This window comes from Rhinopithecus roxellana, chromosome 17 (genome assembly GCF_007565055.1).
Source record: "Rhinopithecus roxellana isolate Shanxi Qingling chromosome 17, ASM756505v1, whole genome shotgun sequence".
Taxonomy (NCBI): Eukaryota; Metazoa; Chordata; class Mammalia; order Primates; family Cercopithecidae; genus Rhinopithecus; species Rhinopithecus roxellana.
In genome coordinates, this window is record NC_044565.1 from 10,889,743 (window position 1) to 10,906,724 (window position 16,982).

General features: G+C 55.0%; 3 protein-coding genes across 10 annotated transcripts in view; 1 reads left to right on the top strand and 2 right to left on the bottom strand.

Annotated features, from left to right (window-relative positions):
• Positions 1-11,920, top strand: part of TTC31 (tetratricopeptide repeat domain 31) — a 19,632-nt gene extending 7,712 nt beyond the window's left edge. The window contains exons 5-14 of one of the 7 annotated variants that reach the window (XM_030921690.1): positions 167-250; positions 639-695; positions 806-886; positions 992-1,183; positions 1,455-1,566; positions 1,650-1,740; positions 1,813-1,954; positions 2,163-2,264; positions 10,240-10,290; positions 11,452-11,920. In XM_030921690.1, coding sequence (XP_030777550.1) covers positions 167-250; positions 639-695; positions 806-886; positions 992-1,183; positions 1,455-1,566; positions 1,650-1,740; positions 1,813-1,954; positions 2,163-2,264; positions 10,240-10,290; positions 11,452-11,703 — 1,164 coding nt within the window. In that variant the 3' untranslated portion in view covers positions 11,704-11,920. Of the gene's footprint in view, positions 1-166; positions 251-638; positions 696-805; positions 887-991; positions 1,184-1,454; positions 1,567-1,649; positions 1,741-1,812; positions 1,955-2,162; positions 2,265-2,438; positions 4,066-5,201; positions 7,147-10,239; positions 10,291-11,451 lie in introns of those variants that run through there. The other 6 variants (XM_030921693.1, XM_030921694.1, XM_030921695.1 and 3 more) reach the window with 6 other exon arrangements.
• On the bottom strand, positions 7,060-14,228 carry LBX2 (ladybird homeobox 2). 2 transcript variants are annotated; one of them, XM_010379253.2, is made up of 2 exons: positions 12,240-14,228; positions 7,060-7,863 (listed from the first exon to the last, which is right to left on the bottom strand). In XM_010379253.2, exons 1-2 carry the CDS (start codon positions 12,817-12,819, stop codon positions 7,472-7,474), a joined length of 972 nt encoding a protein of 323 aa, XP_010377555.1. In that variant the 5' UTR covers positions 12,820-14,228; the 3' UTR covers positions 7,060-7,471. The 2 variants fall into 2 exon arrangements, with proteins under 2 accessions (XP_010377555.1, XP_010377556.1); XM_010379254.1 differs by lacking the exon at positions 12,240-14,228 and adding an exon at positions 8,893-9,267.
• A 374-nt stretch (positions 14,229-14,602) lies between these two features.
• On the bottom strand, positions 14,603-16,982 carry PCGF1 (polycomb group ring finger 1). The gene is made up of 9 exons (XM_010379255.2): positions 16,864-16,982; positions 16,330-16,435; positions 16,020-16,172; positions 15,778-15,849; positions 15,549-15,654; positions 15,335-15,368; positions 15,151-15,237; positions 14,938-15,018; positions 14,603-14,789 (listed from the first exon to the last, which is right to left on the bottom strand). Exons 1-9 carry the CDS (start codon positions 16,954-16,956, stop codon positions 14,742-14,744), a joined length of 780 nt encoding a protein of 259 aa, XP_010377557.1. The 5' UTR covers positions 16,957-16,982; the 3' UTR covers positions 14,603-14,741.

The following is a 16,982-nucleotide window of genomic DNA, read 5'->3' on the forward strand; positions in this document are numbered from 1 at the left end:
AGGGCTTTGCCGTCCCTCAGGGTTCTTTCAATCCCCATATTCCCATCCCTATATTCTCCCCTAATTGGTACCTTTCAAGATCCTTCTGCACTGCCTGCCCCCTTTCATGTTTGCTTTCCATTTCTCTGTTTCTCCCTTTTTCTGTCACCTGCCCTTCGTCCTTCAGGAAGCCAACCGCCTGGCTGAGGAGCTGGTGGCTGAGGAGGAGCGCATGAAACAGAAAGCAGAGAAGAAGCGACTTAAGAAGAAGGTGGCTAGAGCATAGCTGGAGGGTGCAGGGGAGCCAAAGGGATTTGGGAGAGGGAAAGAGGAAGCTTTGTGGGAACAGGAGAGAGCTCAAGATGGCCTGCAGTGGACTGTCTTGCCAGGAGGACACAAGGGGCCCAGGGACTGGGGGGTCTCTCACAGGCTGTCTGGTGCAGTGGTTCTGGAATCCTACTGTGCTGCCCAGGTAGGAATCTGCCTCCTTACATGAGGCTTCTGGCTGGTGTCTCTCTTGTCTGCTTTTTCACCTGCAAAATGAGGATAATAACGATGCCTGTCTCATAAAGCTGCAAAGATGGAATGAGAAATCTTAGCCCAACAGATGACGTACAGTAAGTGTTCAAAATACATCATTATTACCATTACTATTGCAGCGTCAAAAGGAACGAAAGCGACAGGAGCGTTTGGAGCAGTACTGTGGGGAGCCCAAGGTGAGTATCTATGTCAGGTACTAAGAGCACCAAATGCCAGGAAGGTGAGGGCCAAGAAAGCAGACAGCTCCAGGTGATCCCAGCTCTGTACCTGTCCACCTTTCTTCCAGGCCAGCACTACCTCAGATGGGGATGAGAGCCCCCCATCCAGCCCTGGAAACCCAGTTCAGGGACAGTGTGGTGAAGAAGAGGTGAGAACCCCTTTTTTCCCTTCTTGGTCTTTGCTTATTTTCCTCCTCCTCCTCCAGAATGTACTTTATCCCCACCCCCTCCCTAACTTTCCATTTTGTTCACAGGACTCACTGGATCTGTCTAGCACTTTTGTGTCTCTGGCTTTGCGCAAGGTTGGCGATTGGCCCCTCAGTGCCCGCAGAGAGAAGGGACTGAATCAGGAGCCCCAAGGCAGGGGCCTGCCCCTCCAGAAGATGGGTCAAAAGGAAGAGAGCCCTCCAAGAAAGGAGAGGCCCCAGCAGAGTCCAAAAGCACAGGTGAGGTAGCTGAAGAACCTTTTTCAGCTGGAACCATGGAAGGGGCACAAGGATCTGCTGGGGAGGCACAGGATCTAAGGATTGACGCAGGGTCCAGTGGGAGTTCTCTGGCCCTAGGGTCAAGAGACCTGGAGTCAGGCCCCGTCACTGTCACCATGACCCCGGGTGGTTTCCTCTCTAGGAAGATAGGGCTGATACAATCTTGTAGGGCTGTCATGAGGATTACATGAGTTGTGTAATGCTAATTATAGTGTTATCTGTTTAAACAAAGGAGAAGGATTTGGGGAGGCTGAGACCTCAAGGCCTGCTTGACTTTGCACCCTATCCCCAGGCATCTCCGGGACTGCTGGCAGCTGCCTTACAACAGAGCCAGGAATTGGCAAGTGAGATCCTTTCTCTCTCCCTCCTTACCCCATCCTCCCTGGGGTAGCCCCTTCTGAACCTTCTCACCCTCTTTCCTTTCCAGAGTTGGGTACCAGCTTTGCTCAAAATGGTTTCTACCATGAGGCCGTGGTCCTCTTCACCCAGGCCTTGAAGCTCAACCCCCAGGACCACCGGTAGGTGGAGGCTTGGCCAGGGCAGGGCAGTGTTGAGGACTCAGACATTTGACCACCTTCTATCTTTATCAGGTTATTTGGAAATCGTTCCTTTTGCCATGAGCGGCTGGGTCAGCCAGTGTGGGCCCTGGCTGATGCCCAGGTGGCCCTTACCCTACGGCCTGGCTGGCCCCGGGGCCTCTTCCGCCTGGGCAAGGCCTTGATGGGACTACAGGTAATAGGTCTGGGACTGGAAACAGGAGAGATTTGGGTGGGATGGAGTGGGGAGAGGGTCTATGTTGACTTTCTAGATAAGCTTCTAGTACCAAAATGTCACAATGGTTGTGGTACTAGGAACAGGGGCCAGTTTTGGAAAAGGTACTTTTAAGCTCCTTGACACCTTGACACCGAATCTTTTCTTTCTGATCCCTCTGGGACCAAAGCGCTTCAGAGAGGCAGCTGCTGTGTTTCAGGAGACTCTGAGAGGTGGGTCCCAGCCTGACGCAGCCCGAGAGCTCCGCTCTTGCCTTCTCCAACTCACACTGGTAAGGGGGCCAGTCCCACTGTCATGCTGAGGCGGGTATCAGGGAGAATTGGCTGGGATTGCAATACCAAGCCTCAGGTGGCTGAGGAGGGGGTGGGGAAGGATGGGTGGAATGAGAGGCATGGGCTGTCCTGCTTAGAAGAAGGATCTGGTGCCCTTCTCTCTCCCTTCTCAGCAGGGTCAGCGAGGAGGAATCTGTGTACCACCTCTATCACCTGGGGCCCTCCAGCCACTTCCCCATGCTGAGCTGGGAACCTCAGGCCTACCTTCCCTCAGGTGCCCTCGAAGCACTGCTCCGAGGTCCCCTGGCCTGTGTCCACTCTTGCATTATCCTCTGTGTCACCGAAGCCACCCCAGCCAGCCCCTCTCCCAGACTCAGAGTAGAAGGCCCCATCCTCTCCAGCCCCAGCATTCCTCAAAGGGCTGGGACATCCTGGGACTTGGGCTCCAGCATCTACCTCAGGCCAGATGAGGGGGCACCAGTCGCTGTATACATCCCCATGGCAGGGGACATAGTGTGGTGACAGTTCACTGCATATTTTGAGACCTTATTCTCTAGATCCGTAGTTAATGATGCCCCTGGCAGTCATTCCTCTTGCCATGGGGAAGTTTCTGATGAGAGAAAGGAGCCCCACATCCACTGAAACATCCTTTGGTTCTCAAGCAGAAGGCTTCTTCTGGGGGCAGTAAGGAAAAATAAAACCCAACAAGGCTCAAGAAGGGAACTATAGGAAAGTTCAGGTTTTTAGGCTATAGCAGAGACAGTGAGAAAGCATCTGGGCCTTGCTCTTCCTCTTGGTCCTGGGGCCCTCATTCACCAACTAGAGCTTGGTGTGCAGGAACAGGGTCACAATGCTGAGGGGTCTTGAGTCCCACCTTTCAGCTTAATGGATGCTCACCTCTTCCCAGCCCCAGTTCATGCCCTGTTTTTCTAGCCACAGCCCCCAGATTGCTCACAGCTCCTCATGCCATTTCCTGTCCAGATAGCTGTGTATGACTCTGACCTCTCTTGTTCAGTGGTCTGGTGCTCACCTCCTCTCACTGCTAGAATATTCACCAAGGGTTGCGTTCGGGAAGTCTCGTACCAGCTCCTGCTTAGAGCTGGTAGGGCCATACATGTCCGCACACCTGACTGGTGGCTGTCCTGCTGAATGGGGCCTCAGCAGGTGCCCAGGCTGCTACAACCTTGGCCACTCTATTTCTCTACCCCACCATTGGGCGTTGTAATTAGCCTTTCCCCATGTTAATTTATTCAGTTTTTCCAAGGGTCAACTGAATTCACCACTTCCTGTGTAAGAATCATGTTATTTTAATTTCACCACTAAGATCCTGGCAGCTTCCCCTAGCTGGTTCCTCCATAGTCCTACTGGGACTGTCAGCTCATTTAAATGTGGGTCTGCAGGAGGCTTTAGCTGTCCCCCAACCCCCTTGCCTTTCACAGAGGAACCATTCATCAGGATAAATGATTATTGCTGCCCTATGGGTCTTGCTCAATACTGTTCATACCTGGAGAGAGGAGGTATTGAAACATCTCCTTTGTGTGTAACTTTCCCAAATTTTAAAAAATTGTTTATGGTTTAGGCCCCTTAAATACTGTGTAGCAGGATGAAGTATACCATTACCAGCTGAGTCACCTTGGATGGGTCTGTCAACATCTAAGCCTCAGTTCCCTCGTCTATAAAAATGAGGGTAGTCCCTACCTCATAAGGGATATTGTGAGGATAGAAAGCGAAAGTGTGAGAAAATACCTCCCAAGTGCCTGGTACATAGTGGGTGCTAAATAAACCAGTTTTTGTCTGCAACTGTCCTACATAGTCATGCTTCCCACAGTAGGAAGAGAGGAGTATGGGTGAATTGGTGCTGAAATTCACAAAATCTGTAATTCTGGGACTGTGATTCTCAAAGTGTGGTTTCTAAGCTAGCAGCATCAGCATCATCCAGGAACTTACTAGAAATGCAATTTCTCAGGCTGGGCACGGTGGCTCACGCCTGTAATCCCAGCAGGAGAGATTACAGGGAGATTACTTGGGAGGCCAAGACGGGTGGATCACCTGTGGTCAGGAGTTTGAGACCAGCCTGATCAACATGGAGAAATGCCTCCTCTACTAAAAATACAAAATTAACCAGGTGTGGTGTCACGTGCCTGTAATCCCAGCTACTCGGGAGGCTGAGGCAGGAGAATCACTTGAACCCGGGAGGCAGAGGTTGCAGTGAGCCAAGATCGTGCCATTGCACTCCAGCCTGGGTAATGAGCAAAACTCCTCTCAAAAGAAAGAAAGAAAGAAATGCAATTTCTCAGGCCCCACCCTAGACCTTCTATGTCAGAAACCATGGGAGCAGAGCCCAGCAATTTGTGTTTCAATAACACTACCAAGTGATCCTGATACACACTGTTCGAGGGCTTAGCTGAGCAGACCTCGATCCAGAGGCCATTTTGGTGGGACAAGTTTGAGTTTTGTTGTCCAAGGCTTGAGTGTAAGAGGTGGCAGTGCTAGCTGAGTGAGAATTTGGGAAACCTTAACGGGGAGAGAGGTTATGACTCAAAGCCAGTTAACTTGACTGGAGCCTAACTAGAAGGATTTGCCGTGAGAGTTCTTTGCTCACCCCTGGTTGGGGAGCAGGATGGGCATAGGTTGTGTTTGTTCAAGGCGTGATTATATTATGGTGGTTCCATAAGAGGTCTGCTCATCTGGCTTTCCTGTTTTTGAGCAGGGACCTGCACGCTTTTGGGACTTCTGTAGGGCTCCTGGCCTCTCAAACAACGGCCACCCACCACTACTCAATGGTATTTTTGCCTTCCAGCTGAACTGGCTCCTTGTTCTAGCTTCTCAAGTAAATGTTCCCTCCCCAGTACCTTAGCCTGTCCTGGACTTCTAGCTTCTCCAAGAGTCATGTGACTCCTGACACTTTGTCCCACTTTCACCCTCCTAATTAATAGGGGTCTGACCCAATAGCCTGAGTTGTGAGTTCCCAGGACTGGAAAGTAGAGTGACCAACCATCCTGGTTTTCCTGGAACCGAGGGATGTCCTGGAATGAGGGACTTTCAGTGCCAAAACTTGGAAAATGCTGGGCAGATGGAAAAGAGTTGATCACTCTACTGGAAATGTTCCAGAGAGGCATTATTTAGAAGGTATGAAGGGAGTACTGAGGGGGCAATGCAGTTGCAAAGAGTTTTTTTTGCATATGCATAATGGCTGACAGATTCTTAGCTCTACACCAGTGGTCACTGTCTGTTTCCATGTTGCCATTTTTCTTCCAGTTGCCGACATTTGCTAGGTTGTCATTGACTCATGCAATCCTTAATCCCTGGGGCAATCACAGATTCCTCTTCTGTGACCACCTCCCAGCCCCACCTCAAGTCTGGCCCTGAGTTCTCTCTGCTGTTACCTTCTGCAGTGGCCAGAGATATACTCCCTTCCTCAGGTCTCTATCAGTCTCTGATCCACCCTGCGCCCACAGCCAGATTGGCCTACCCTAAACAATGGTCTCATGTCTCTCTCTCAAACCTCCAGGGACCATGCTCTAAAGTACAATGCCTAAGTTCCTACCTGTGGCCCTTTCTCCTCCCCTCTCTCTGTAAATCCTTTGCTTCTTTCCTTTAGGATCAGTCACCTTTATAGAGATCAAGAGCATGGGCTCCTGAATCGGACAAGCAAACAACTCAGTCCCTGTGCTACCACTTACAAATTGTGACCTGGCCAAGTTTCCTCAGGGTTCTGTGATTCAGTCTCCTTATCCTTAAAATGGGAAGAAAATTCTCTGTCCCGTTGGGTTATTTTAAGGATTAATACCTGCAAAGCACTTGGAACTGCTTAATAAATGGTAGTTAATTGTCTGAAAATGCCAGGTTCCCTTCTGCCTTCCAGCCTTGTTCACTCCCCAAGGAATATCCTCTCTTGGGCCCTCCACCTGCAGCTAAGGCCCTAGCTGACCCCCCTTGAACCCATGGAGCTTCCTTGAAAGTGGGGTTGTCACACTTAGGCAGAGGCAGGAGAAAGTCTGAAGAGAGCTGGAGGACTGACAGGAGAGAAGGGAAGCAGGAAAGACACCTGAGCTTGGTCTGTAGATTGGCTGGGACCATTGGGGAGGGGAAGGCTTGCAACTACTGAGCGTTCCCCCTCCTCTCCCCTCATACTGCAGGAGGGTGATTATCACCAGTGGAATTAATGAATGTCAGAAATGTCCACTGGCTGAGTTACGCTGGAATCCCTACCAGGCAAGGCCACTACTCCAAGCTTCACCCCAGGGGGCCAGGCCTTTCCATCCTCTGGCTGCTGGCACCATCATAGTGGGAACATTTCCAGCCCAGGGGCCTGGCAGAGGTCTTCCAGGTAGGGGTGTGGCCTCTCTGGGCACCCATCTCTTTGCCTGTGTCCCAGCGGAGGGTTCTTTTGGCAGGATGGGGAAAGGGTCAGGCACCCGTTAACAAATGACCTATGGGTAGGGAAGCAATGTCATCACTCTGGGGCCAACCTAGGGATTAGAATCAAGGTCCCCCAGGCACAGAGTAGGTGGGCCAAGACCCCACTGTCTTTCACTTAGGCCCGGTGACTTCCCCTTGGTAGACTGGTAAGCATCAGCTCTGAAGGCTGGCTGGATGCTGGGTCCAAAACCTGACCTTGGGGTTCTTACTTTGTAAAAATGGCGTAATTATTACCTACCTTAAGGGTTGCTATAAGGGCTAAAGGAAACATTGCATTGAAAGCCCTGGCACAGTGCCAAGTGCAGACTCTCCATAGCACTTTACAGATTTTACTGTTCTTTGCTCATGACGGGCGTCTGAATAGAGGCATGGTGCGGCAGAGTCTCGACTTTATTCTAAAATATTGGGAAAGGTAGCCTGGACAACATAGCGGGACCTACTCTCTAAAAAAAAGTTTTGAAAATTAGCTTGAGGTGGGGCTGCACGCCTGTAATCCCAGCTAGTCAGGAGGTTGAAGCAGGAGGATCGCTTGAGCCAAGGAGGTCGAGGCTGCAGTGAGTGGTGATTGCTCCACGGCACTCCAGCCTGGGCGACAGAGCGAGGCCCTGTCTCAAACAACAAAACAAACTTACAAAAAAAACCCGGGAAAAGGTGAGCGTCTGGACTGTGGGCCGGAAGAGGCCCAAGTGGACCTTCTTCCTCCACCCTGGAACTCGGGCAGGAGGCAGAGCATGAGGTGTAGAGTCCCGGACCCCAGAACCCAGGGTTGGCGGCAGCTTTGTCTTCAATCGTCCACCTGTATCTCTTCGTCTGACAGTTGGGGCCGGGAGTCAGGGCCGGCGGCTCCGAGGCAGAGGCTAGGATGTGGAGCGCCGTCGGGCAGTGCTAAGCTGCACAGGACCTCGGGGGACAGCGCGCGTAGCGAGGCGACGTCGGCGCGCATCTCCTCCACGTCGCGCTTGAGCTTGGCTCGTCGGTTCTGGAACCAAGTGACCACTTGCGCGTTGGCCAGGCCTAGTCGTGTAGCTAGCCCGTCTCGCTCGGACGGAGCCAGGTACTTCTGGAAGACGAAGCGCCGCTCCAGCTCCAGCACCTGTTGCGCGGTGAACGCCGTGCGTGACTTGCGCCGTTTGCGGCCGGCAGGGCCAGGGCCCAGCGCATCCGCGGCTGCCCGCCCTGCAGGGATAGGGAGGGGGTCAGTTTCCAGCCACCGGGAATCAGGCTGTGGCCTGGAAAGAAAAATTGGGGGTGGCGTTGTGCCGGTGGCGGTGGGGAAAGTAGAGGGAGAGCCAGGAAGGCGGATGGGGACCAGAACTGTGATCCCTTACCGGGAGTCAGGCCCAGGTGGGTATAGGGGGCGCAAAGCGGGCTGGCCACAACGGTACGAAAGGCAGCAGGCTGAGGGCGTATTGTAGGGGCAAGGAAGTGAAGGAAGGGACGGATGATTCAGAGGGGACCGGGTGCAGAGTCAAACCTTCTGGGGTGGAGCCTTTGAGGCTTTTAGGAGCCTCAGGCTGAGCAGGCTATAGGTTGAGGGTGACAACAGAGGCGAGTAAGAGTCAGGGCAGCCGACCCAGCGTGGCGGTGTTAACAGGACTTAGATCATGCCCTTCCATGGATCGGGTCCGGCATTCGGCTTACAGTTCCTTAGTGACACCAGAGCCCGCTCCTCGAGCCCAAAAGGGAAGATAATGAGGTACAGAGAGCGAGGAAAGGCAGAGTGCGGAGTCCCGCGCCCAATGCTGCGCCAAGGACTTTCTGGTCCTTGACTCCCCTCGAGAAGAGAGTGCCTTGAAGCGGAGCTTGGTCACGCGGAGAGACTCGACCCTCTTTCCAGCGCTTTCTGTGCCTCCCTTGCAGGCTCAGTCGTTTACCGCCTGCGGCTCAAGCCTTTTGTCTCTTTCTCTCCTGCCTTTCTCTATCGCGACTGCCCCGCCTACAGGGAACAGAGCAACTGGTAGCTCAGTTGGCGACAGTTTGCCCTTTCCCTGCGGTACTGGCGGCTTTCCGGAGCCGCCGCGGAAACTAGGGACTAACGGAAGAGAGGTGAGAAGTCGCAGGTGCGAGTCCTGGCATGTGGGCTGAGGACAGGGGACGGATTAGGGTGGGTGGCCTGGGGTGGGACAAAGGTTTGAGACCGGGAACCAGGAGGAGAGAGGTGGGGAAACGGCCAAGTCAGAGTCCGCGACCTTGCCGGCTCTATACCTTCAGAGGGCTGCTGGGCGCGCGCGTCAAGTCCGCGGAAAGTTTTACTAGTCAGCTCCTCCAGCGCGCACAGCGGCGACGTTGGACCCGGACCCGACTCTGGAAGCTGCGGCGCAGAGGGTGCTCGGGGGACCATGCCCGGGGCTAGGATGTCTGCGATGCTTAAGAGTGTCCGGGGTGTTCGGGGCTCGCGTCCCGAGTTCATGGTCGGCCGGGCTGGGGCGGTCCCGCTGCCCGCTGCGCTCGGCTCCGCAGCCGCCTGGGCCCCAGCGCTTGGCTCCCGATCCGGGCCCCTAGCCTCGGACCCGCCCCCGGCTCTGGGCCCGAGTCCCGTGTGCCCCTCCTCCTGCGTCCCCACCTCTCCACCCTGGGCCCTGGTGGGTTTGGAGCTCCTAGATGTCCGGGGAGGGTAATTCTACAGGCTGGGGCAGGCGCGGAGAGCAGAAGCCGACTAAACTACCCTTCAGAGCAGGGCCGCGGGGCTGCTCCGCGCTGCGGGGTGCTGCACCGTGCACAGTCAGGCCGGGCCATACCTCCAGACGCTGTATGCCGCCGACTCCCCGCCTAGCAGCCGCTCTGGCTCATAAACTCGTAGACGATAAAATTGCCTTCTCTGGCCCCAGCGGCTGGGATTTGAAAGTTCTGAGGAAGGCTATCAGGACTGACTGTGCTGGGATATCTGATCCCAGCTAGGACCTCAGTCTCCTAACCTGGCTCCCTCTTCCCCACCCCACCCCTGAGAAACGTTGTTTAAAAGGTCCTGGCGGCTGGAAGTGATTAGTGCTGCGTGGGTCGGGGGCGCAACACTTGGGAGGACCTGGCCTGGCAGAGCGACTGCAACTGGGAGTAGTGGGGATGCCACGAAGAAGCAAGCACAGGTGAATGGATTCGAGGCTGCCCCACCTGATGAAGTCAGAACACACAGAGAAGCTGCCAGGAGACCCGGCCGCAGGAGAGAAGACCCAGGGAACTCCAAACTGGTGCAACTGCCCAGGAGGGGTCTTTGTCAGTGAGGACTGGCAAAATCAGTCGATTTTGTCTGTCTTTGTCTTCTTCTTCTTAAGCTCCCATAGTTCAGGTATGTATGGTTTCCCCAGCCTGCGGAGGCTCAGAAACTGCCAACGGGAGCAAGGTGCCCTGGCCAGAGAGGGGTCACTCCCCATAGAAGAGAGACTTGAAGGGCAGACTTTGCGGACCCAACTGGATCTTGGGACAGGCATCCTGACAACGCAGGTGCTAACTCTGAGGCCTGGTGTATTCATTCCTATTTAATCTGGGTTTTATCTGCCACACTTATACTGGTTCTGGGCTCATACCTGAGTAAGCACCTGCAGCCCTCCTTTGTAGGAAGAAGGCAGCTCAGAGACAGCGATGCCTCAGCAGTGGAGACCCAGCAAGGTATGGGTTTTGTTCCTACATTCCACCCCAAACAGTTGGAGGATTCACAGCCCAGAGGCAGGGAAGCCCTGCCACTCCTGAGGAGCTTGCAGCTTTGCTGCCCAGGGAAGTTAGAAACGGATGTGCTTCTAGCTTTTTAAAACAGTGCCACGAAGAACCAGGCCAGTCCCTCCTGGACTGTCCATTATGTCACTTTCCTTGTAGACTGCTGCATCTCCCACCATCTGTGCAGTGTCCACCTGTCTATTCCCTGAGGCAACTGCAGCATGTAATTGGGGTTCCCTGAACAGGGCTTAGGAGATCCAAGGCACCTGGGCCAAAGACTCTTTGACAGAGATGGGAAGGCATCTTCATAGGGTCTTCTTGGTAAAGGGCTCACTCCAACAACCCCCCTCCCCCACGCGCAACATTCACACAATGCCCTCCTGGAAAGCTGAGCAACACACTTAAAGCCTGATGGGCCACTGCTGGATCAAAGAGCAGAGCCAGGCCATGGTGGAAAGCTGAGCTGCCTCAGGACCTTGTTAAATGGTTATTAATGGTGAGGGGCAGGGGAGGGCCTGGAGAGCTCTTCGGGCTACAGGCCTCAGCTCTGGAAACCATCCCAGTGGTTTCACTTAATGTGCAATAAAGCAGCTCTCTGGAGGCAGCAGAAACTGCCCCACTGCATCCCAGGCATGTCACCAAGCAGACGCTGCAACCTTCACGCATGCATCCTCTATGTGGCTTTTGTGTCTGTCTCTACCTCTGCTCTCAATTACTTGCGTGTGCCAGTGAGGAGTGTGGAGCTCTCCTTATGGGCCTGTGCCTTGCAGCCCCTTCCATCTCTCCCTCCTGGTTCTCCCCTCTGCAGCTGGGCTCAGGTACTGGGATTGGACAGCTCCCAAACATGAGTTTGGGGGAGGAGATGGAAGTGGAGACTAGCAAAGGGAGGAGGCCCAGGACAGCAGAGGCCCCTCTAAGGTCGTCATAGCGGCCAGGGACTAGTCCAGGGGATCGTGGGGCCACAGAAGGGGACTTTTCCCAGTACTGGAACTCGAGCTGGGGCGAAACCGGATCCACAGAGAGGGGTAGGAGGAGGGTGAGTGATTAATGAGGAAGATTAAGAGATTAAACCTTGTTCTAGGTTGGGGAGGGGACACTCACTCGGCTGTCTTATAGGCTACCCCCAACCCCAGCTTGGAAGCGCAGAAACTCCCGGGTGCTCGCCTCTTCCCGCCCGCGGGTGGAACCCTCCCTGTTCACGATCCTTCTCAAGAGATGCACGGAGGCCAGCCTTCACCAGTGGCCCCACGGGGCGGACGGTTTTCCTTCCCCGTCATCCTCAGGCAATCTTTCGTGTTTCCCACCTTCTCAGATTCCTTTTATTGTCCCTTCAGACATTTCGGGGCCCTGCACTCCATCCCCTTGTAGAGATCCCCACATTCCAAATTCACTCTCTTGGGAAGGCACCCCATTCCCACTTAAGGATGCTTCCTCACACCTCCCCTTTCAGTTTTCCCATGCTCATCCCCCAGCCCTACCCCCACCTTATCTTGCATCCACCATACCCCATCGGCGGGTTCCTCCACCCCGGGCTGGCCCTGCTCAACCCAGTTCCCCACTGGTGGCACGGAGGCCTGCTCAATAAACGACCTTTAGTCTCAGATTGCCTGGCCCGGACATTCCACTGAATTCTGTGAATGTGTAGGAGGGTTGGAGGACCCTCAGAATAACCCCCTGGGGAGGTGGACAAGGACAATCTCAGAGAAGAGCTTGCCCCTTTCCTCCCCATGCTTAGAAAACGTCCGTGAACCGGAGTGAGAGGGAAGTGGGAGTTCAGGGAGAAAAGTCCAGGCGGAGGAGCGTGAGAAGGGGCGTCCGTCCGTCCAGCGCACTTCTGGGATTGTTTTCTCTTTCAAAAAGAGCTGCTGCGGAGTGAACCCATCCTTATATTTTAGTTTTGTGACTTGGGGCGCGGCAGGCCTGTGAGTTGTTTTGCGCCCTGGACGTTGTTTTGCAAAGATCTCTGCGCGCCCACCGCCACCCTCCCGGGTGTGCGGGTGGGGAAGCAGCCAGCGGTGGGAAACTCCGACGCCCTCCCCGACATTTTTCTCCACCCAACTCCGCAATAATCACTTCTAGGGAAGTCCTTTTTCCCATCAAGCCTTGGGAATGATTGGCCAGGCTGACAGAGGGACCCGTGCTCCTCTGTGCCAAAGGCTGGAGCAAATCCTGGTGCTGTCGCCTCTGCGCGTGAGTCTTGGAAATGGCGGGGTTGAGGAAGGTGGGCAGAGGCAAGGTTTGGCCCCCAGGGGAGAACAGACGCCTTGTCCCGGAAGCGCAGCACGGCCGAGAGCGTCCGGGGGTGCAGCGCCCTGGGGTGGTCCTGCCGCCGCCTCTCCTTTGACTCCGGAGCGCCGCGCCGCGTCCGGGCGCGTTCTCAGTCGCTCGAAGCCAGAGAGGACCCTGGGCGTGATTCTCCCTCCCTAGCACAGACGGAGACCCGAGTGACCCCGGGGTCCGGGTGGGAGTGGGGAATGGACCCATGGGCCGGGGACGAGCGGCGCGGAGCCTGCAGCTGGCCAGCTTCAGCTACCTTGGGAGACGCAGTGCAGCTGCCGCTGCTGACAGACTAGACCAAGGCTCGGCGGGGCCCCACCCCAGATCCGGCCAGAGCGCCTTCCGCGCTGCTTGGCCTCAAGGCGTGAGTCACCAAGGTCCTCAAGTCCCGTGACTTGGTTCTCAGAATCTCCGGCCTCTGGCCCATTAATCTTCAAACCCGGCTTTTTCGACGCCGAGCTGCTGCCCAGCCCCAACGGCAGGGCCTTCCAGGGAGACCAAGTCGGACTGTTCCCCAATTCCCGCAGCTGCTCGGCCCCTGCAAAGCCCCCGGGAGCGTTTCTACTCTCCCTTGAGCCCATGCCACTCCCCTGTCACTCCTAGGAAACTCCTTTTTGCGCAGAAACTCCTGGAGAACAGCCCTGGCCGCCATGTACTCGCCCGGACTGCAAACCCCACAGAGCTTCAATTCGGAGGAAGAGGAGTGGGGAGCCCTGAGCTGGGGTGTTCCTGGAGGAGGTCGAGGAGGGGGCTAGTGGGGGAGAGGCATTCCCTGGAAACGTTTGGAAGCTTTGGTAATCTTGGAGACCATGTCAGGAAAGAAGCGTACCCATGCCGTCCGCGGTGTGCCCACCCGGGTCCCCATCAGTGCCCCACGCACTCGAGCTCTTCCTCGGCGTCTGCAGCCTCTTCATCCGCGCGGAGAGGCGGAGGTCTCCCGGATACCCAGTCCGACTGTGGCACCCCAGAGCGTCCAATGCGAGCTCAGGCCTTTCCCACAAGTCTGGAGTTTTCTTACCCAGTTGAGGCCGCCTTTGCTGTACTCACTCCCTACCCTCCCGCCCCATCCTCTGCCACCCTACCTCCATCTTTGATGGTTAGCGCCTTCAGCCCTCAACAGCTTCGCACAACCAACCCCCTAGAAGCCGTGAAGTCAGACCAGCCAGGGTGGGACCTAGGTTTTAACTCGGGTTCTGGCTACCCATGCTGCGCCTCCATACAGTTTGTCCCAGATTTGGCAGCAGGCCGGAACTCTTTGCTTTGGCCTCTGTTCCTGTCGCAGTTGGGCAAGTTTCTAGCTACCCCACTGAGAGGACCATAGAACAAGGACCCTGGCATGGCATACAGACAAGGAATGTTTCCTCAATTAATGGAGCTGGTGCCTTGCAGCTTCCCTCTTGTTCCCTGAAGTTGCCCTTGCTGTCCTCCACATCAGCTCCCTCTCCTCCTCAGCTACTTATTCCCCATCCTGACTTCTAGTCTCGGTCCCCAAGTACTTGTTGAATTCTGTATGGACAGCCAAGCATCCACTTCTGACAATCCCTGTGGCCCCACCCCATTTGTTTTTTAGACTTCTCCCTCCTTTTTGTCCCCATCCCCCAAGTTATAAAACTATAACACAATTCTTTGGATTTTTCTTTAAAATATCTCACTTGTTCAATCCTGCAGCAGCCACTGTCCAACTCCAGCCTTCTCACCACCGCTGAATTAGGACATCTCCTAAGAGGCCCGCACCCGCACTGTATGCTGCAGCATACAAGGACAGCTGAGAGCTTCCCTCTAGGAAGGCTTCCCATCAACCAAAAAGAGTGGTGTGGGAGGCCTGGTTTCACACATATAGGGATCCTCTACCCTTCTCCTTTGGCAAGACATTGAGGGCCCATGACCATAGAGCACAGGTCCTTCTTCACAATGAAACTCAGAGGATTTTTGAAGAAGGCAGGACACAGCATGAGTGTGAGGCAGGAAGAATAAGGAAGAGAGGTGCTTTTTAAAAGTTTTTATTTCAAAAAATAAAGCTGCAGTTCATTTCACATAAATATCTGGGGAGGGAAGGGGAGTGGGATGGGATGGGATGGGATGGGATGGGATGGGATGGGATGGGATGGGATGGGGTGGGGGCTTGGCCCCTACCTCCTCTTCTCTTTCACACTGTATTGTAAAAGCAAAGGGGATGGCTAAGGAGAGAATGAGGAAGTAGTAGTCAGTGGGGAGTATTATTATGTTATCCAAAGGGCCCCCTCAGCCTACCCTTCCCCTGGGGACTGTGGGTTGGTTGGGGGGAGTCTGAAGCGGGGTGAAGCCAGGGAGGGTGGCCTGGCTTACCTTGCCGAACCAGCGGGAGAGCCATATCTGCTTCATTGTCATGTGATCAGGGAGAACTTCATTGTCAAAAAGGAGCTGCACCTAGGAGGGAGATGGGGGTATAATTTTAGGAACTTTCTGGCAGGTCAAAAACTACCCTGGTCCACCCTAGACTCTGTCTCTCCTTTTTTAGCCCCTTCTCCCCTCCAAGAAACCAACTGTGAGACTACTCACATGCTGAGGGTTTAGCATCAAGCGGTGACACAGGACCCTCCGGAGATGGCGTACCTCAGCTCTAACAGAACATCGGACATACTTGTTCTGGGAGCAGGGAGGGGAGGGAAGAGGGCAAGGTGTGTGAGGGAAGGGCCATGGGAGGTGAGTCTCCTTAGAGAGGCCCTCCCCTCAGCCTTCTCACCTGCAGGATGCTTTTATTCTTGTCTTTGCCAGAACTGGGGGGAAATAGACACAGGTTAGGGAACCCTATCTTTCCTCCTCTCCCCTACCCAGAGCCATGATATACTCTCTTCAAGGGGATAGGCACTCACTCACTGCTTGGCCTCTCCCCCAGACCCTCCCTGGCTCTGGGTCATTGGCACTGTCACCTTCTGCAACCCCTGACCTTCTCCTACCTCAGCCGCTCCAGGCATAAGTTCAGCTGCTCATCATAGCGATAGTAGTGGGCTTTAGAGTGGTCAAAGCTGCTGAAGGGGAGGCCAAGGTTGCTCAGTGCTGGCTCTGAGAAAGATAGGGTAGTGAGGTGGCTGGTGGCACACATTCCATACTCCTCTTTCCCCAGAGAGCAAAACTGGGCAAGAAGAATGCTCTGGGGGCTTTACTCTCCCACGGCCAAGGACATACCTTCCCCACTGGGCTGGGTGACCCTGTCCAAACCTCGGGACTGGTAGAATTCCCGAATCCGTTTCTCTTCACCTAGAAGGTGAAATATGAGAATAAAGTATTAGCCCTTCCTCACTCTTTGTCCTTCCCTCATCTTTGGCCTTCTGCCTACATGATTCCTACCAAAGCCCCCCCTGTCACCTCAAGCTGCCACTCAGCAATTAGTCCTCAAGAAGCCCCTCAAAGTCAGGTTGGTCACTCACTGTCTTGCAAGCCAGGCACCAGCTTGTACACGATGTCCTGCATGACCCGGTCCAGTTTGAGGTTGAGCAGTGGCTGTGTCTCGTGGATCTTAATGTTGCACATGGGGCAGTACTTGCTAGTTTGGAGGTACTTCACAATACAACTCTTGCAGACTGCAGGAAAAGAAAAGCAGATTCTCAGGCCCTCTGGAAACTGGATTCATGGGCTGGGTGGGGTGCCTGGATTCGTGGGGCAGGCCGTACAGAAGCTGGCAGTCGGCTTGGTGAAGACTAGGGACTGGAAGAACTAGGCAGTCTCCAAGGCACTCACAAGTATGAAGACACTCTGTGATGGTGGTGGCATCCACGAAGTAGCCGGCGCATAGGCAGCAAACAATGTGTTCATTCAAGTCTTTGATCTTCACTCGAACTTCCTCCTGAAGATACACCCTCCGTCACCAACCATCCACCCTCAGCCCCCAACTCGTGCGCCTTCCCACTCTGGGGGGCGCCTCCTTCATCACACTCCACGGCCAAGCCCCGCGTCCTGCGCCATCAGCCGGGGATGAGCTCCAGGGGGCTGGCACTCCCCCTCCGCCCAGCAGAGGGCTCCGCGCACAGCGGGGGCTTCCCTCACGTGGACTCGCCTGACCCTCCTTTCCCAGGGGAGACTACACAACGTCGGCGACACAATGCGCAGGCGTCCTAAGAGGAGTTTGGCAACCCGATCGCAATCACGCAGGCGCACTGGGTACTCTGTCTCTGCGCAGGCGCACTGGGCGCCCGGCCAGCCACCGCCCGTCCTTTAGCCCGCCCCAGTTCGCACCGCTGGCCGACCACAGCAGTAACCCTGCCGCCCTTGCACCTCGTTCCGTAGCGGGTCCATCTTGTACACTGACTGGAGCTGGTTCCGAAGCCTCATCGCGATCGCAATCTGGCCCCCCTGAGGAGACGCCATCTTAAAGGCTGATCCCAGCCGGCCAC